Below are 21,064 nucleotides of genomic sequence, written 5' to 3' on the forward strand. Positions count from 1 at the left end.
TTACTGCATAGGCATACTTTTAATTTCTTTCGGTTGAACAGAAAATAAATACAAAAAGTTTGGGGAATTTTATATTTAAAAACATCACCATTCTGTCCCAGTTAGCTTGACATAGTAATAAGCATGTCTCGCCTGGTTGTGCTTCTTGATATTGAACTAAATGAAAACAGCCAGTCACTTGGAAAGAGACAGCTATACTGTATATATATGTTTTAATTTTAGAAATGAGCTAGAAAATGTCAGAAAGGTTGACATGACAGAGTTGCCACAGGTTTACAACAGCTTAAAACATGATTTAGCCAATCACAATCAAGAAATCGTACTAAGAGTTTTTAGAAAGTGCTGGGGGCTGCATTTCCTTGATTTTAATTACAGGAGACTGCGAGCCAGTGGAATTTTTATCGTGGGACTTTGCAGAATTTTAAGCTATATGTCCATCAAGCAGGAGGTCTGTAATGTTGGTTTGCTTTGTTTTTGTTTTTTATTTAAATATAGAAACTTTTGAGCTGACAGAGCTTAATTATATGTTGGGAAAACATTAAGGATACTAATACTTTATTATTTAAAAAATGTGAATAGTAAATCTATACATCTATTATGGTTCAATGGGGCATTGATTAGAGCAAGGCAACAGGTTGGAATAAACTGCATCATTTAATCAGCTGTCATCCATACACACCCAAAGGCACCCCACATAGTTCTATGACACCCCCAGGAAAAATGCCACTGGGACACACTTCTGTAAATCACTTCAGTTTTCAAATGTTTCGATCAAATGCTAATCCTCCATATGCATGTTTGAGCGCGTTTCAGTTTTCACACTGTGACCTAACAAGTATTTTAATATTTTGACTGGAGCACATGCCACAAATTATAAATAAATATGTGTGTGCTTACTGTTGAAAAGCTAAACTTTATAAGGAATTTTGATCATTTTGTGGATTTTAAGATCACTAGGATCCTTCTCTGACTGAAAGGCAAGATTCTTCATCCATTCAAGTATTTAATTCGTCTCATCTAAGCATTTACCATAACTCTTCTAGGAAGTTGCTGCTTGACCTTTTAAGTTGACAGATACATTTTGTGTCAGACCTGTAGTGAGGAAGCTATGAAGTAGCCATAAATACTGTCAATTTATTTTTGAAAATTCTCCCTGTGTTTTATTTTGTACTTAGTACAGAGCTTCCTGAGCTTCTCCAGATCTCTGGCTAATGTAAAAAGTGACTCTTTGACTAATATGGAGTGTTTTTCTGAAATATGATCCATCTGGCAGCTCTGAGTTCAAGCTGAGCCGCAAAGGCAGCACCTCAGAACCCCAGGATTATAAGAAAATGGGTTCAGTAGAATATTGGAGGGGTTTGAAGCCACATTTTTTCTTGTATTTCTGACAGAAATTTATCAATGTTAATAAAAAAAGGCACTTTTTGATACGAGGCAAAAAGGGTAGGCTAGGGCGCTATGTGTGCATGGGCCTGCTTTGTTATATACCCTTTGTTGGCAATGAAAACATTCAAACAGTTTCTGTAAGTCTTTACAAGGTTTTCACTAACTGTTGCTGGTATTTTGGCCCATTACTCGATGCAGATCTCCTCTAGAGCAGTGATGTCTTGGGGCTGTCGCTGGGCAACACAGACTTTCAACTCCCTCCAAAGATGTTCTATGGTGTTGAGATTTGGTGACTGGATAGGCCACTCCATCGTTTCCTTCATTGCCTTTGCTGATGGAAAGAGGTTTTGACTCAAAATCTTACGATACATGACCCCATTCAGTCTTTCCTTTACACAGATCAGCCGTCCTGGTCCCTTTGCTGAAAAACTGCCCCAAATCATAATGTTTCCACCCCCATGCTTTACAGTAGGTACGGTGTTCTTTGAATGCAACCCAGCATTCTTTCTCCTTCAAACATGACGAGTGGGGTTCCTAGTAAAAAGTTCTATATCGGTTTCATCTGACCACAGGACAGTCTCCCAATCCTCTTCTGGATCATCCAAATGCTCTTAAGCAAACTTTAGACGGGGCTGCACATGTACTGGCTTTAGTGGGCGGACATGTCTGGCAATGCAGGATTTGAGTCCCTGGCGGCGTAGTGTGTTACTGATGGTAGCCTTTGTTACCTTGGTCGCAGCTCTCTGCAGGTCGTTCACTAGGTCCCCCGTGTGGTTCTGGGATTTTTGCTCACCGTTCTTGTGGGGAGCTCCAAATAGAGGGAGATTATCAGTGTTCTTGCATGTTTTCCATTTCCTAATAATTACTCCCACAGTTGATTTCTTCACACCAAGCTGCTTACCTATTGCAGATTCAGTATTGCAGCCTGGTGCAGGTCAGACCTGTAAAAAGAAGATACAGGTCTGTGAAAGCTAGAAATCTTGCTTGTTTGTAGTTGACCAAATACTTATTTACCACCATAATTAACAAATACATTCTTTAAAAATCAAACAATGTGATTTTCTTGATTTTGCTTTTCTCATTTTGTCTCTGATAGTTGAGGTATACCTATGATGAAAAGTACAGGCCTCTCTCATCTTTTTAAGTCAAGTCAAGTCAACTTCATTTATAAAGTGCTTTTAAAACAGCAGAGGCTGACCAAAGTGCTTAACAACGCAGGATAAAAACAAAACAACAATCTAAAACAAACAGCATAAAATCAAGTGGGAGAACTTTCACATTTAGTGGCTGACTAAATATTCATTTTGCCCCAGTGTACTTCAGCAACTTCAGTACCCAAGGGATGAAAAGGTTTTAGTCCATGTAAAGACAATCTCTATGTGTGCAAGATATGTTTTCAATCTAAAGTATGGGGCTCAAAAGCTAAAAGTCTGAAGCAGATTTGTAAAATTCTAGTTTGATTCTACTCTGAAAGGTTCAGCTCAGTAATGCTAATCATTTGCTAACCTTTTTTTTTTATTACATTGTGTTTTAACTATTACAGAATGATAAAATAATCCAAATCAACTAAAATTAAAAGTATAAAATTGGGGGAAGAGTACAATGTTGCAGTAATTTACCATGATACAAAATAACAGGTTTGGTTTTGCCAAAACTTGTTTATTTTTATTTATGAGAAATATTGATCCTTTTACCAAAATAGAATACTTTAGGCTGAATAATAAATAGATGCCAAATATTGTCTCTTATAATAACGTTTTTAACACAATGTTTAAACTATTACAGAATGATAAAGTAATAAATTATATATATTAAAAAAGTATGCACATATATATGTATTAACAAAGTATAAATTGGGTAAAGAGTTCAAGTAAAACTTTGCAGTTATTGCCAAAACTTGTTTATCAGAAATATTGTCATTGTCATCAATATTGTATTGGCATGATCTGTAGGGCGATTAAGAAATAGATGTCAAATGTTTTAAAAATGTTGGTTTAAAACCTCTAAATAAGTGGGATACTCGTCTCTTTTTCTACATTTTTTTCTTTTATTTGAAATTACAGCCAATCTGTAACAAAAGAGCCTCCAATTTATTTTTTATGTTTTTGTTTTATTGGGGGGCTCTGCTCTCGTGGGGGTGGCAGGAAGTGTGTGCGTGTGAGAAGAACAAATGGACTGAGGCAGAGGGAGGAGGCCGCGCAGAGGGGACGCACAGGGAAAGGGGAGGGAACAAGGGAGACAACCTCCGCCGCGCACGGAAGACCATCCCATGCGAGAAACTGGAGCTTTCAGCAGCAAGCTATACTGGGAAAAGTTCAGAAAAGACCTAATCTAAATAGCAGGAGCGAAGACTTCGGCTCAATAAAGCCGCAGCTGAAGACAAGCGCCAACAGGAGAGGACGCAGGGAGTCCACATTCCAGCAGGGAATGCGCCTTTGCGCCCGCAGTGCGCCTGAATGACGGACTGAAAACTGTGGACTACAGTTCCCTCATTCAGAAACCTTCGTATACAAAGGAAAGCGAGGAAGGTGAAAGGAGGAGAAACAGAAACCACCCGCTTTCAGCTGAAAAAGTAAGGGTTTTTTTCTCTTTTTGGAGTTTTTCTAGGTCAGTTGGGGGGTTTGGAGTTTTTTCCTCCTCCAACCTCCTCCTCTCCTCAAAACTCTTTGATTTGTCACGTGTTGTTGAGTTTGTTCACATATTCATCAAGTCCTCAGTGTGTGCTTTTGTGTCATTTTCTGACTCAAACTTTAAACAGAAAAATCATTTAGAACTAAGATTATGATGTTTTATCATCTTCCTAAACGTGTTTTTGTAAACATTAAACTTTGATAGACCAGCATTTTGGGTGAACCAAAAGTATTCAGAATATCATAAAACTGGACTAGTTACTTAAATACAGAATGGTATTCTGCCAGTGATACATGTTTTATGTATCTGCTTGAGCTGCAGCTGCTTGGCTCTATTTGTATCTTCTCCTATCATGCATCTATTGTTGATGACAAGCCCAGACGTCTTTGCATCACAGCTGCTTCAGCTTTCCTTACCTGGATTTTAGTCTCCTTGAACAGCAGACCCACCTGCACCCACACCCTCTTGCACACCTTACATAAACCATGCAGTTTGTTCTGAACATTTTGCAAGCCAAACTCTTTTAAGATTAGCCGTAATTACAGAGTCAGGAGAAGCAGTTTGGACTGTGGCAGTTGCAGCTTTTGTTGGTGGTTCTGCCTTGACTCACGTTTTTCCATCCAGATGAAAAGATTAGAAGACCTGACACGTCTTTATGACATGATTCCTATTGGGTCAAATCGCCATAAGAGCAACAGGTTATTGGAGAGTTTGGATTCAAAGGCTTGGAGTTGTGTACCGTGTTGCTGCATGGGACAGAGCACTTTGGCATTTTATGTTGTCGCTGCCACAGACCTTGTAAACATGTGTAAGTCATTAAAGCAGTGTAGAGATCTGGAGAAAGATGGAAAATTAAGCAATAAAGGAGCAAACAAGAAAGCAAGGAGAGCCAGAGTGTAAGAATGGGAGCATAATCCATTTTGAACGCATTCCACTATGACCTTGAGTTAGAATATGATAATTAGGGGGTCTTAAGTTTGCTCAGACCTGGAACTCTTCAAAAAAAATTCTCATAGAAATATGAGGCAAATGCACACTAAGATTGCAAAACAAACTTGCTAAAAATACCTTGTACCGTCTTCTGTGGCTTTTTTTCCGGAGTTCCCATGGTTTGTTTATTTCAGGTCTTCAGCCGTGAATGAGTGTGAAAGCCACCACATAAACATACAAACCCCTGACAGGAAAAGACCAGAACAAACTGCGGCTTTGTCCTTTTTTAGACTTTTCTACCAACCTGTCATGTCACGTTGGATGTCCAGCAACACAGGACAGACATTTGCTCACACATTTGCTCTGTTAAATATCAGTTAGATGACAAAAGGATGAAAGAGACCTGAAGAAATCACGTCATCTCATACAGTAATAAACATCAAAAAATCGTTGTCATAACACTGTAAACAAGAAGATTAATCAAATTTTTAAAAAGGCATTTCATCCTCCTAACGTCTAAACTTCTTGATTTTCTTTCTTGGCGTGTTTGCTCAGTTTGCAAACGAATAACTTCACTCAATCATTAACCTGTCCAGAATGGAAGAGAAGGTAGTCTACTGTGTTTGATAAAAAAAACTGGATGGAGATCATCTACATGTTGGCACTGGTGGAGATTGATTATTCCACTTGGACTGCAGCTGCACCATATTAACCATGTGGTACACGCGTATCTTCATCTCAGTGATTACATGTAAAATGCATTTAAAGCGTTTCATTGTTTTCAGTCATGTTGCAGAAAACTTTGGCCACAGGAGTGCTTCAGTTTGATGTTGGGTGTGTGGGGGAAGGGGCGCCTGATTGCTTTCACATGTGAGCAGGCGTAATGCTCATGCATTTTGTCCATTTTTTTTTTACTTCTATCCATTTGAAGCTACAAAGGTAAACACATAAATAGGAATCGGTTGCTGGAGCAGTTCTATTTTTTGTCAATTTTGAGAATTCTCCTTAAAAAAACTGTTATGAAGATTCTTATTTGTTATACTGGCATCATCGTGTTCAGGGTTACTAGTTGTTATTGCTGTCATTGAGTGAGGGGCTGCCCGCCAACCAGTCCGGCACAGGCAAAGGCCACACAGAGACTGCCATCTCCTCCTACAGGCAATTTAGAATCACTAATTACCTGGGGGATGCATGTTTTCAGACTATTGGAGGAAATTCGAATACCTGGAAAGATGCATACAGACTCAAAGGAGACATGAATACAAGGTAGAACCTTTGGATATCGATTGAATTTCTGTGTATTTGCGAGGGGTAAGCACAAAGAAATACAAGTTTTATACAGTGAGACAAAAGTAATCAGTTTAAATCATTGCACACAAATGGATTTCTAAAGCTTTGGGGGATTTTATAATTAAGATGGTTGAGTCTATTACATTTTTGGAATAAATAAAACCCAAAAAAGATGTAATTTCCCTCAACGTTGGGTTATTTATAATCCATAGAGTTAATGCTGGATGTCAAAGATTCATTTGTTTATGCTGGATGTCATGATGCCTACAATTTCTTTTTCTTATTTTCCAGGTAAAGAGGGTGGCTCAAGAAATAGAAGTAGGCTGCGTGACAGCACCTCTCACAAATCTTACTCAAGTTTAGTTTGGATCTTTTTCACACATGGAATGTTTGATTAATGCATCTTTAGTGCTGTTCAGGGTAATTGAAATGAAGGCATTCGGAATAGATTCCAAGTAATGGTCATGCAAGTGTAAACGTGGCTGACTGCACCAAGACATCATTGTCAAGCAGTTACCTGCAGGGGTTGGAGCTGCAGCAGCCAGAGCCACACTAATCCCCCAGCATCCTGACCTTCTGAAGCCTGTTGCAGCTTGTTCTCCACGGACCTGGCAACCTGTTTCCTTCAACCTCCTCGCCTGCCCCACTGCTCGTGAGCCAGCCAGGCCCCCCAGTGCCATGGGTGGGCTCTGGATTTGAGCGCCTTGCCACTGCTTACTTTTCCTTTGTGACTTACTGTTGTGCTTCAAACCAAGAACAAAAGCAGTAAATGCAAATTAAAGACCAACTAGAAGGAGCTGCATTTCCAGAAGAAAATGCAGGGTTGAATGCTGTACTGCTGAATGAAAGCTGAATTAGCTGAAGAAATGGCTCAACTGTACTGGAAGAACCATGAAAAGTTAAAGGTGCAAAAGTCCTAGCAGGAATAAGCTGAAAAAGTTGAACATTGTAATAGTAGAATGGCTGAAATAGGTCAAAATTTGTAGGTCTTAAGCATGAAAGCTGAAATTGTTGAAAAAATGGCTGAATTGTTGATAATTTGAAGATGTTGCTAAAATGGCTAAAAGTACTAGCATTGGAATCAGCATCATCAACTGACTCCAAAAAAACACGTTGTTTGAGAGTATTATATTGGTAAAAGCTACATGTTCTAAGTTGATAGAAAATCCACTCTTTTCAAAATGGCGGCTTTTCTATTGATTTTATCTCCATAGCAACCATTTTATGTTTGGGTCGCCTGGAGATGAGGAACAAATCAACGTCGGTTTCAGATGAATCGGAAAAAGTAAATTTTTGGACGTCCTTAGCAACGAGCTTTGTTTGCTAACCACGCCCACATTCCTTATATGTCCAGATCCAGTGAATTTCAATATGTTCAGTTCCAGCCATGGATGAAGTTTATTGCAACATTTGCTTCAGATTTTGTCAAAAAATGCCCACCAAACAGTAGGTTGTGTTGCCATCCCATAATAATTTCAAAACGTATGTTCAAGTCCAAAGCCTTGTGAGCATTTCAATGTTTGAACGGTGCCTCTAGCTGAAAGCATGTTAAAGTTATAATGCTTGAAAGCAACAAAGGTTTTCAAGGATTCTCCATGTATTTAAATGAAGCAAAAATCTTGGAAAATCCTGTAAAATCTTGGAATATCTTGAAAAGTTCAAAGATTTGAAAGACTAAAAGTTGTAGCTGAAAGGAATAAGCTGAAAGGGTTGAACATTGTAATAGTAGAAGGATTAAAATACGTGAAAGTTTGAAGAAGTTTAAAATTGCCTCACATTTTGGCACAAAATGGCCGCCAAACTGTAGGTGGTGTTGCCATCCCATAATAATTTTGAACCTTATGTTGAAGTCCAAAACCTTGTGAACATTTCAATATTTGAACGGTGTCTGTAGCCAAAAGAATGTTAAAGTTACAATTGTTTAAAGAAGAAAAGGTGTGGCCAATGGAGCAAAAAGATTGGAAAATCTGGGAATATCCGGGAATATCTGGAAAAGTTCAAGGATTTGAAGGACCAAAAGTCATAGCTGAAAGGAATAAAATGAAAAGGTTGAACATTGTAATAGTAGAATGGTAAAAATAGGTGAAAGTTTGAAGAAGTTTAAAATTGCTTCACATTTTGGCACAAAATGGCCGCCAAACTGTAGGTGGTGTTGCCATCCCATAATAATTTTGAACCTTATGTTTAAGTCCAAAACCTTGTGAACATTTCAATATTTGAACTGTGTCTTTAGCCAAAAGAATGTTAAAGTTACAATTGTTTAAAGAAGCAAAGGTGTGGCCAATGGAACAAAAACATTGGAAAATCTGGGAATATCCGGGAATATCTGGAAAAGTTCAAGGATTTGAAGGACCAAAATGTCATAGCTAGAATAAGATGAAAGAGCTGAACATTTTCATAGTCGAACGGTTAAAATAGGTGAAAAATTGTAGAAGGAGTTTAACTGTGAACTTCTGAACGAAAAATTCTCCATGTATTTCAATGGAGCAAAAATTCCCGGAAAATCTGGAATATCTTAAAAAGTAAAAGGATTTGAAAAACCAAAAGTCATAGCAGAAATAAGATGAAAGAGATGAACATTTTAATAGTAGAATGGTTAAAATAAGTTAAAAATTGTAGAAGTAGTTAAACGCCAAAAAACGGCGGAAGATACTATAATAACTAGAAGGAGCTGCATTTCCAGAAGAAAATGCAGGGTTGAATGCTGTACTGCTGAATGAAAGCTGAATTAGCTGAAGAAATGGCTTAACTGTACTGGGAAAACCTTGAAAAGTTAAATGTGCAAAAGTCCTAGCAGGAATAAGATGAAAAAGTTGAACATTGTAATAGTAGAATGGCTGAAATAGGTCAAAATTTGTAGGACTTAAGCATTAAAGCTGAAATTGTTGGAAAAATGGCTGAAGTGTTGAAAATTTGAAGAAGTTGCTAAAATGGCTAAAAGTACTAGCATTGTAATCAGCATCATCAACTGAATCCAAAAAACACATTGTTTGAGAGAATCATATTAGTAAAAGCTACATGTTATAAGTTGACAGAAAATCCACTTTTTTCAAAATGGCGGCTTTTCTATTAATTTTATCTCCATAGCAACCATTTTACGTTTGGGGCGGCATGGGATGACGAACAAATCGACGTCAGTTTCAGACAAATCGGAAAAAGTAAACCTTTGGACGTCCTTAGCAACGAAGTTTGTTTGCTAACCACGCCCACATTCCTTATATGTCCAGATCCAGTGAATTTCAATATGTTCAGTTCCAGCCATGGATGAAGTTTATTGCAATATTTGCTTCAGATTTTGTCAAAAAATGGCCACCAAACAGTAGGTTGTGTTGCCATCCCATAATAATTTCAAAACGTATGTTGAAGTCCAAAGCCTTGTGAGCATTTCAATGTTTGAACGGTGCCTCTAGCTGAAAGCTTGTTAAAGTTATAATGTTTGAAAGCAACAAAGGTTTTCAAGGATTCTCCATGTATTTAAATGAAGCAAAAATCTTGGAAAACCCTGGAAAATCTTGGAATATCTTGAAAAGTTCAAAGATTTGAAAGACTAAAAGTCGTAGCTGAAAGGAATAAGCTGAAAGGGTTGAACATTGTAATAGTAGAAGGATTAAAATACGTGAAAGTTTGAAGAAGTTTAAAATTGCCTCACATTTTGGCACAAAATGGCCGCCAAACTGTAGGTGGTGTTGCCATCCCATAATAATTTTGAACCTTATGTTGAAGTCCAAAACCTTGTGAACATTTCAATATTTGAACGGTGTCTCTAGCCAAAAGAATGTTAAAGTTACAATTGTTTAAAGAAGCAAAGGTGTGGCCAATGGAGCAAAAACATTGGAAAATCTGGGAATATCCGGGAATATCTGGAAAAGTTCAAAGATTTGAAGGACCAAAAGTCATAGCTGAAAGGAATAAGATGAAAGGGTTGAACATTGTAATAGTAGAATGGTAAAAATAGGTGAAAGTTTGAAGAAGTTTAAAATTGCCTCACATTTTGGCACAAAATGGCCGCCAAACTGTAGGTGGTGTTGCCATCCCATAATAATTTTTAAACCTTATGTTGAAGTCCAAAACCTTGTGAACATTTCAATATTTGAACGGTGTCTCTAGCCAAAAGAATGTTAAAGTTACAATTGTTTGAAGAAGCAAAGGTGTGGCCAATGGAGCAAAAACATTGGAAAATCTGGGAATATCCGGGAATATCTTGAAAAGTTCAAAGATTTGAAAGACCAAAAGTCATAGCTGAAAGGAATAAGATGAAAGGGTTGAACATTGTAATAGTAGAATGGTAAAAATAGGTGAAAGTTTGAAGAAGTTTAAAATTGCCTCACATTTTGGCACAAAATGGCCGCCAAACTGTAGGTGGTGTTGCCATCCCATAATAATTTTGAACCTTATGTTGAAGTCCAAAACCTTGTGAACATTTCAATATTTGAACGGTGTCTCTAGCCAAAAGAATGTTAAAGTTACAATTGTTTAAAGAAGCAAAGGTGTGGCCAATGGAGCAAAAAGATTGGAAAATCTGGGAATATCCGGGAATATCTGGAAAAGTTCAAGGATTTGAAGGACCAAATGTCATAGCTGAAAGGAATAAGCTGAAAGAGTTGAACATTGTAATAGTAGAATGGTAAAAATAGGTGAAAGTTTGAAGAAGTATAAAATTGCCTCACATTTTGGCACAAAATGGCCGCCAAACTGTAGGTGGTGTTGCCATCCCATAATAATTTTGAGCCTTATGTTGAAGTCCAAAGCCTTTTGAACATTTAAATGTTTGAACGGTGTCTCTACCTGAAAGCATGTTGACGTTACAATGGTTCAAAGAAGCAAAGGTGTGGTCAATGGAGCAAAATAATTGGAAAATCCGGGAATATCCGGGAATATCTGGAAAAGTTCAAGGATTTGAAGAACAAAATGCCATAGCTAGAATAAGATGAAAGAGCTGAACATTTTCATAGTCGAACGGTTAAAATAGGTGAAAAATTGTAGAAGGAGTTTAACTGTGAACTTCTGCACGAAAAATTCTCCATGTATTTCAATGGAGCAAAAATTCCCGGAAAACCTGGAATATCTTAAAAAGTAAAAGGATTTGAAAAACCAAAAGTCATAGCACAAATAAGCACAAAGAGCTGAACATTTTAAAAGTTGAATGGTTACAATCGGTTAAAAATTGTAGAAGGAGTTAAGCGGCGAAAAACGGCGGAAGATAGGCGTAAAGAATAACTAGAAGGAGCTGCATTTCCAGAAGAAAATGCAGGGTTGAATGCTGTACTGCTGAATGAAAGCTGAATTAGCTGAAGAAATGGCTCAACTGTACTGGAAGAACCATGAAAAGTTAAAGGTGCAAAAGTCCTAGCAGGAATAAGCTGAAAAAGTTGAACATTGTAATAGTAGAATGGCTGAAATAGGTCAAAATTTGTAGGTCTTAAGCATGAAAGCTGAAATTGTTGAAAAAATGGCTGAATTGTTGAAAATTTGAAGATGTTGCTAAAATGGCTAAAAGTACTAGCATTGGAATCAGCATCATCAACTGACTCCAAAAAACACGTTGTTTGAGAGTATTATATTGGTAAAAGCTACATGTTCTAAGTTGATAGAAAATCCACTCTTTTCAAAATGGCGGCTTTTCTATTGATTTTATCTCCATAGCAACCATTTTATGTTTGGGTCGCCTGGAGATGAGGAACAAATCAACGTCGGTTTCAAATGAATCGGAAAAAGTAAACTTTTGGACGTCCTTAGCAACGAGCTTTGTTTGCTAACCACGCCCACATTCCTTATATGTCCAGATCCAGTGAATTTCAATATGTTCAGTTCCAGCCATGGATGAAGTTTATTGCAACATTTGCTTCAGATTTTGTCAAAAAATGCCCACCAAACAGTAGGTTGTGTTGCCATCCCATAATAATTTCAAAACGTATGTTGAATTCCAAAGCCTTGTGAGCATTTCAATGTTTGAACGGTGCCTCTAGCTGAAAGCATGTTAAAGTTATAATGCTTGAAAGCAACAAAGGTTTTCAAGGATTCTCCATGTATTTAAATGAAGCAAAAATCTTGGAAAATCCTGGAAAATCTTGGAATATCTTGAAAAGTTCAAAGATTTGAAAGACTAAAAGTTGTAGCTGAAAGGAATAAGCTGAAAGGGTTGAACATTGTAATAGTAGAAGGATTAAAATACGTGAAAGTTTGAAGAAGTTTAAAATTGCCTCACATTTTGGCACAAAATGGCCGCCAAACTGTAGGTGGTGTTGCCATCCCATAATAATTTTGAACCTTATGTTGAAGTCCAAAACCTTGTGAACATTTCAATATTTGAACGGTGTCTGTAGCCAAAAGAATGTTAAAGTTACAATTGTTTAAAGAAGAAAAGGTGTGGCCAATGGAGCAAAAACATTGGAAAATCTGGGAATATCCAGGAATATCTGGAAAAGTTCAAGGATTTGAAGGACCAAAAGTCATAGCTGAAAGGAATAAGCTGAAAGGGTTGAACATTGTAATAGTAGAATGGTAAAAATAGGTGAAAGTTTGAAGAAGTTTAAAATTGCCTCACATTTTGGCACAAAATGGCCGCCAAACTGTAGGTGGTGTTGCCATCCCATAATAATTTTGAACCTTATGTTGAAGTCCAAAACCTTGTGAACATTTCAATATTTGAACGGTGTCTCTAGCCAAAAGAATGTTAAAGTTACAATTGTTTAAAGTAGCAAAGGTGTGGCCAATGGAGCAAAAAGATTGGAAAATCTGGGAATATCCGGGAATATCTGGAAAAGTTCAAGGATTTGAAGGACCAAAAGTCATAGCTGAAAGGAATAAGCTGAAAGGGTTGAACATTGTAATAGTAGAATGGTAAAAATAGGTGAAAGTTTGAAGAAGTTTAAAATTGCCTCACATTTTGGCACAAAATGGCCGCCAAACTGTAGGTGGTGTTGCCATCCCATAATAATTTTGAGCCTTATGTTGAAGTCCAAAGCCTTGTGAACATTTCAATGTTTGAACGGTGTCTCTAGCCAAAAGAATGTTAAAGTTACAATTGTTTAAAGAAGCAAAGGTGTGGTCAATGGAGCAAAAACATTGGAAAATCCGGGAATATCTGGGAATATCTGGAAAAGTTCACGGATTTGAAGGACAAAATGTCATAGCTAGAATAAGATGAAAGAGCTGAACATTTTCATAGTCAAACGGTTAAAATAGGTGAAAAATTGTAGAAGGAGTTTAACTGTGAACTTCTGAACGAAAAATTCTCCATGTATTTCAATGGAGCAAAAATTCCCGGAAAACCTGGAATATCTTAAAAAGTAAAAGGATTTGAAAAACCAAAAGTCATAGCACAAATAAGCAGAAAGAGCTGAACATTTTAAAAGTTGAATGGTTACAATCGGTTAAAAATTGTAGAAGGAGTTAAGCGGCGAAAAACGGCGGAAGATAGGCGTAAAGAATAATAAATAAAGAGAAACAGGAAAACAAAGGGTTGAATGCTTTACAGCATTCAACCAACTAGAAGGGGCTGCATTTCCAGAAGAAAATGCAGGGTTGAATGCTGTATTGCTGAATGAAAGCTGAATTTGCTAAAGAAATGGCTGAACAGAGCTGGAAGAGCTCAACATTTTAAACGTAGAATGGTCAAAGTGGGTAAAAAACTGCATAAGAAGTTAAGCTATAAGATTTCCCATGTATTTTAATGAAGCAAAAATCCTCGAATATATTTAAAAGTTCAAAGATTTGAGAAAAAAAGTCATAGCAGGAATAAGCTAAAAAAGTTGAACATTGTAATAGTAGAATGGCTAAAATAGGTCAAAGTTTGTAGAAGGAGTTAAGCATGAAAGCTGAAATTGTTGAAAAAATGGCTGAACTTTTGAAAATTTGAAGATGTTGCTAAAATGGCCAAAAGTGCTAGCATTGGAATCAGCATCATCAACTGACTCCAAAAAACACATTGTTTGAGAGTATCATATTGGTCAAAGCTACATGTTCTAAGTTGATAGAAAATCCAGTCTTTTCAAAATGGCAGCTTTTCTATTGATTTTATCTCCATAGCAACCATTTTATGTTTGGGTCGCCTGGAGATGAGGAACAAATCAACGTCGGTTTCAGATGAATCGGAAAAAGTAAACTTTTGGACGTCCTTAGCAACGAACTTTGTTTGCTAACCACGCCCACATTCCTTATATGTCCAGATCCAGTGAATTTCAATATGTTCAGTTCCAGCCATGGATGAAGTTTATTGCAATATTTTCTTCAGATTTTGTCAAAAAATGCCCACCAAACAGTAGGTAGTGTTGCCATCCCATAATAATTTCAAAACGTATGTTGAAGTCCAAAGCCTTGTGAGCATTTCAATGTTTGAACGGTGCCTCTAGCTGAAAGCATGTTAAAGTTATAATGCTTGAAAGCAACAAAGGTTTTCAAGGATTCTCCATGTATTTAAATGAAGCAAAAATCTTGGAAAATCCTGGAAAATCTTGGAATATCTTGAAAAGTTCAAAGATTTGAAAGACTAAAAGTCGTAGCTGAATGGAATAAGCTGAAAGGGTTGAACATTGTAATAGTAGAATGGTAAAAATAGGTGAAAGTTTGAAGAAGTTTAAAATTGCCTCACATTTTGGCACAAAATGGCCGCCAAACTGTAGGTGGTGTTGCCATCCCATAATAATTTTGAGCCTTATGTTGAAGTCCAAAGCCTTGTGAATATTTCAATATTTGAACGGTGTCTCTAGCCAAAAGAATGTTAAAGTTACAATTGTTTAAAAAAGCAAAGGTGTGGTCAATGGAGCAAAATAATTGGAAAATCCGGGAATATCCGGGAATATCTGGAAAAGTCCAAGGATTTGAAGAACAAAATGTCATAGCTAGAATAAGATGAAAGAGCTGAACATTTCCATAGTCGAACGGTTAAAATAGGTGAAAAATTGTAGAAGGAGTTTAACTGTGAACTTCTGCACGAAAAATTCTCCATGTATTTCAATGGAGCAAAAATTCCCGGAAAACCGGGAATATCTTAAAAAGTAAAAGGATTTGAAAAACCAAAAGTCATAGCACAAATAAGCAGAAAGAGATGAACATTTTAAAAGTTGAATGGTTACAATCGGTTAAAAATTGTAGAAGGAGTTAAGCGGCGAAAAACGGCGGAAGATAGGCGTAAAGAATAATAAATAAAGAGAAACAGGAAAACAAAGGGTTGAATGCTTTACAGCATTCAACCAATAAATAAAGAGAAACAGGAAAACAAAGGGTTGAATGCTTTACAGCATTCAACCAATTATCTTTGGTGCGTGCTGGGGCAAGTCGGTCATGTTGGCTTGAATGATTAGTGAGGGAGGTGGGAGGTGGCAGCAGGAAAAAGAAGCTGATTAATGCAGACTTGCACATGAATGAAATTATGTTCACGGATGTATTTTATAATTTCAGTTGGTTGGGATATGATTTATTCTGATTAATGGAATCCATGTGCAATAAATGATATTTTGGGAGGGGTCTTTTTGGAGAGTTGTCTGAAACTTGGAGAGTTTTTGATTTGCAGAATAATGTATGCATTTATGGTTTGACAGTATAAAAATTACTGGCTTTGCTTAAACTATGCAGAACTGCATTTTGTGCAAGCATGTGAACCTCTGAGCGAAGACCGCTCATGCCAGCACTAACAGTGGTGACATTGTGTGAGTTGCTGAAGTGTCAGGCCAATCAGATAAAGCAGTTTAGACTTTCCAGAAATACTCAACACACCTCAAAAATGTCTCAAATAAACTTTTTCTTTAAAGATTTTTTAGTTTGGAACTGGTATGTTACGTTACCATTTTATATTTTTCTTTTTCTTGTTAGTACTGGTCATGCTACTTTGTTGTAACTGGTAATATAATATACATAACTGTATTATGTAATATACATTTAATGTACTATGCTTATTCATAAAAATACTAATTTACCACATATATAGAAGGGGTGTTTTTTTTAAATTAGATTTTTTGAGACTTTCATGGAAGTAACCATATTTTTTTACTTTTCGGGCCAAAAAGCAAATTGAAAAACATTGTGCTTCACGATTGCTCACTTGGAAAACTTTTTCTTTCTTAGTAATGAAGAGAGTATAATATTTATTTAATTCCATGTCCATCCAAAAACCCAGTTTGGTTTCCCAGATTGATGGCCTCTTCCTGAAACATTTTTGCTTCTGATGGTCTGTTTAGGTCAGGACTGCACAGTCCCTTCAAAACACAGTGGACTGTGGCCTGGAGGCCTCTCAAACTTAAGTGACAGACACATTCCTGACTGTGGATCATTTAATCAAAACAAGCAGCTGAGGTCATTCAAAAGGCATATCTGTGGAATTCCTCTGGAATGTTTTGCTCTTTAAAAATGTGTGTTTGTGTTCAGGGAAAAAATAATCTAAGATTAATGATAGGTCGTAACAGTTACAGCAGGGGGTGGTGAGGAAAAAAACTGAGTGTACTTTAATTGTTCTTACTCATATTCCAATATTTATGTATTTAACCATATCAGTTTACAAAAAAATGAATAAGCTTTTAGGTAAACCATCTGTTGGACTTAAAAAGATGGTCGCTCATTGGAAATTGGACTTTAAAAACTACATCAAAGCCTAAAGTTTGCTTTTTATAAGCTTTTAATCTTTATGTCATCTATGCAAACTGTGAAACAGTTGCAGTTATCAACCTAAAACTTTTAAGAAGCATTCACTCTATAAATACACTCTATAAATCCAAGTAGCAAAATAAGCAAATATGTTGTATTTGCATATTTTGGGAGTAGAGAGACGTAAGAACAGCTGTAATCAACCGAAAAGATGACTTTTGTGAGGTTTTTAGTGTGCACGTTTGTGTTTATGTAAAGTCATTGGTTGTTAAATCACACAATAAACAGTTTGATGCCAATCTAACAAATTAAGTTAGGTACTCCAGTGAGTGAAATATCCTTTCATCGCTTGAGAATATTTTTTGTGCTTGCAAAAACATCTGTTATGTCAGGTCACTATCCAATAAAGGATTGCATTCTCCAAAAGGAGGCCTTAATCATTAAAAACTATTAGTTTTTTGTGTTTGTCAGGTTAAGGCATTGTTTATTCCTCATGAAATTTGGCATTTTTTTAATGTTATTAAGTAATTTTGTTGATGATGTCCACAATTAATTATCTTCAAAAGTTCATAAATTGGCTTTATGTTGAAATACCATCCCTACAGAGTCAGGACCTCGTGTTTTCTAGCAGATCTTATCAGTTGAACAAGGTTATCAGTGTTGTTTACGTTGAATGTTTTTATCATTTGGTTCTATTTTGCGTTTAAAACTCTGTTTTTAAATCTTTACATATTTTTTTATCAGTACTGTTTAACTTTACTTTTAAATAACTTAGATATTTAGATTTTTATGTTTTAACTAAAAATCCTTGGATTTGTTTTTTTTTCTTTTTGCAGATTATCTATGGTGACTAGATTGTCGTTATCCAGTCTTTTTTTTAAATCCTGTCGTATTTATTTTAAAGATAGGTAGCAATCTGTCTGAGAAGTCCTTGTATTATTTCAGCTAGTATGTTTTTTTCTTGCATGTGTTACGTCTAAGCAAGTAGCCTTCTATCACACAATCTAGAACTGAAGCCATGTGCTGAAGTCAAAGCTAGAAACAATAACCAAATCTGAGGACTTTGACCATCAAATATTGACTCAGTTTAAACTACCTGTTTAAAATGGAAATGGTGTAAGGGAACTGTAGAGATTAACTCTCCTGAATGTCTCCTTTGGTATTTTTTAACAGAAAACTTTCAAGATGGAGGAAGGATATGAGCTAGACCTCACATACATCACAGAACGTATTATAGCTGTGTCCTTCCCCCGAGGCTGCTCTGATGAGACCTACTCGCACAACCTGAAGGACGTCACTCGAATGCTCAAGTCTAAGCATGCTGATAATTACCTGGTAAGTTGTGTTTGATCATGTGCTGTTCTGTTTCCTCCTTAATAAGTGTAATTTATCGGTGCTGAAGGGTTAATGTCATTGATCTCATCCCTGATTGGGTTATTGACATTGATAGATTCTATGGTTGTGCCTTTCTTCCTGTAGACCATTAACCTGTCAGAGCGAAGGCAAGAGCTCTCTAAAATGAACCCCAAGGTGAGGATTTGAGAGCTTCTCAAACAACATTTGTTGTCAATTGCAGTGGAGTATGGGTTGGAGCAGCTGTTTTTTACATTGACCTATTTTATTTCGTAGACGCTGGACACAGGTTGGCCAGACATGCACGCTCCACCTTTGGACAAGATCTGCACCATCTGTAAGGCCATGGAGAGCTGGCTCAATGCTGACCCTCTACATGTGGTTGTTATACATTGCAGGGTGAGTTTACAAGCCATGTTAAATTAACCTTTTCTTTTTCCTTACTCATTTAGTCTACATAGGCAAGTTCACATTGAAGACTGTAAGTTTAATTGTTTGTTTTTTGGATGATCGGAAGGTAATTTTTAGGGCTGTTGTTGTTGCTAATTTTCTCTGATAAGAGATTACCCATCTCTGATCTATCCGAAAATGGGTACAAGGGGCCTGGCTGTTGTTGTAAATATAGATGTGCATATACTAGAGCAGTAATCTCTGGCATATAGTTATGTGAACAATAGGAAATAAGTTGAGACTTTTATTTTACTTAATTTACCAAAAAGTATTTACACCTAGCTGTAAATAAGTTTACATTTTGTGGAAAGTTTAACTTTTTAACATAGAAGTCAATGGGGATTTGCTCCCTTTTGAAACCAGCCAATAGTGTGATCAATATAGGATTTGCAGCATATAATACTTTTGGGTTTGTTTCAAATTCAGGAACTGAAGGTTGGGGACAGGCTGCTATTGATAGAAATAACAGAAATAAACATGCTTAAGCTTTTGTTTCAAATAACAGTTTCATGTCTGCGGTTAGATTAATTTGTGACCACTGCATTGCGGCAACATTTTTTGGGTGCTTGTCTTTATTTCACATGTGATTTTCAAAATTCAGAAGGGGTTGAAGTCTTGTGATCAACAGTTGTACATTGAGTTTTTAAATTTAAAAATGATTATCCCACCTTCTAGCAAATTTTTCAAGTAAAACCTAGTTTTAAATCAACCCAATCAATCTGAACTGTCTAAACGGTATAAAACCCACGTTTTTCATTTGCGTTATTTGAGGATGTGTTTGTAGACTTGAATCCATCCCACTCTTTGTTAAAGTAAACTCAGTCTGTAGAGGCAAGTTGGTTATCTCAGGCTTACTATATTATTAAGTTTGAGATATACAAGTACTCAGGAAGATGTCTATACTGAAGCAAACCATCAAATTAAACACCAAGACCTGCTGTGTTAATGTATGTTGAACAAGGAACAGCTACAGTGGGGGTAAAAGATAAAATGCACGAGAATCATTTTTAAAGGAACCTTGGCCAAGTTACATCTATAAAATAAACACAGAAAAACTTCAATCTTTTTCATACTTTGATTGAAAATACTGTGTTTATGAACAATCATGTAATAAGAGCTCTGGGCTCCTAAATCATGTGCAAACCACAAGTTGTGTATGGTTAGTGACTCATTTTCTGTCATATCTTGTTTTGTTTTTCTCAGGGTGGAAAGGGTCGAATTGGTGTTGTCATTTCATCCTTTGTGCATTTCACTGATGTCTCTGCCAGGTAACCATTCCAGAGTGTCGCAATTCTCATGTTGTGCTACCAGAAATGTTTGGATTTTGTTTCTCTGACTGCAGAACCCACCACCATAAGGCTACAACCACACACACATTTGGCAGTGAACGATATCACAACAAACCACAGCAATGCGTGCCGTCTCATTTTAGACCCCATAACCAAAATCATTGCTCAATCCTGCTTGATGCATTCACTTCCTATAACTTGAGGTCATGGTGATTCAGAAAATGAGTCAAAGGAAAGTTTTGTCTTGACTCAAAGAAGAAGAAGTAGAATGTTTTGCTATGAATCATCCAGTATTCAATTTCATGATCAACTTAGAAGCGTGGCAGTCACTGAATGGCCCTTGGCCTTAGCATCAGTTTCAAGATAGGCATTTTATTGTTAAGAGAAACCATTCTTATTTTTCAGCCATTGTCAGTCAAGCAAATCTGTTTATGTTTGGGAAGCCATGAAGTCATGTTGAGAAGTAGTTGGTCTGGTGATCGTTTTTGCACATGACAGCATCACAGTGTAAGCACAAATCATCCCAAAGGGAAGGACTAGGTCACTGGCATGAATGTAAAACACAGAGGCCAAATAAAGGATTAGAGGAAGACATAGGAGAACAATAAGCCAGATTTACAATGGTATAGATTTAGGGGCGAGCAGAGAAAAATGGCAGATGAGAGGGAAACTGCTGAAAAGCCTACAGCGCCTGTTGGTTTTAGGTCTGTCTGAATGGCCAAGCTGTGCACACACTCCGGCCTCTCTCTGTCCCTTTACCCCCCCGTGTTTACTTAAGGCTGACATTCTCTTCCTCTCTGTTGGAATCCTGTGTCTCTCCAGTTACTTTCCCTCCTGTCTATTTTGTGAGTCTTTGCATGTGTATGTGTATATGTCTGGGTGACCCTAGCTGAAGAGTGGGTTTTTACTTTTCAATTACTCTTCAGAGTGTAATCTTTCTCTTGAGTTATAATTACCTGAAGTATTTAACATGACTGTGTGTCTTCCTCAAAGTGCTGATCAGGCGCTGGACCGTTTTGCAATGAGGAAGTACTACGATGATAAGGTCTCAGCTCTGATGACACCTTCGCAGAAACGGTAAGACCTAAATTATTAGTGTGTGCTTGTCTTCTGTGACAGAAAGTATATTGTATGACCTCCCAGCATTCAAGTGTGCC

At 36.9% G+C, this 21,064-nt stretch overlaps 1 protein-coding gene across 6 annotated transcripts in view; it reads left to right on the forward strand.

The window, feature by feature from the left end:
- Positions 1–3,612: 3,612 nt before the first annotated feature.
- Positions 3,613–21,064, forward strand: part of tns3 (tensin 3) — a 42,651-nt gene continuing 25,199 nt past the window's right edge. For 3 of the 6 annotated variants that reach the window (XM_023965060.1, XM_023965061.1, XM_023965059.1), the window contains exons 1-6: positions 3,613–3,958; positions 17,989–18,150; positions 18,295–18,345; positions 18,445–18,567; positions 19,822–19,886; positions 20,901–20,984. In XM_023965060.1, coding sequence (XP_023820828.1) covers positions 18,001–18,150; positions 18,295–18,345; positions 18,445–18,567; positions 19,822–19,886; positions 20,901–20,984 — 473 coding nt within the window. In that variant the 5' untranslated portion in view covers positions 3,613–3,958; positions 17,989–18,000. The remainder of the gene's footprint in view (positions 3,959–17,988; positions 18,151–18,294; positions 18,346–18,444; positions 18,568–19,821; positions 19,887–20,900; positions 20,985–21,064) is intronic. The other 3 variants (XM_023965058.1, XM_023965063.1, XM_023965062.1) reach the window with 3 other exon arrangements.

Source organism: Oryzias latipes, chromosome 17 (assembly GCF_002234675.1).
Source record: "Oryzias latipes chromosome 17, ASM223467v1".
Classification (NCBI taxonomy): domain Eukaryota; kingdom Metazoa; phylum Chordata; class Actinopteri; order Beloniformes; family Adrianichthyidae; genus Oryzias; species Oryzias latipes.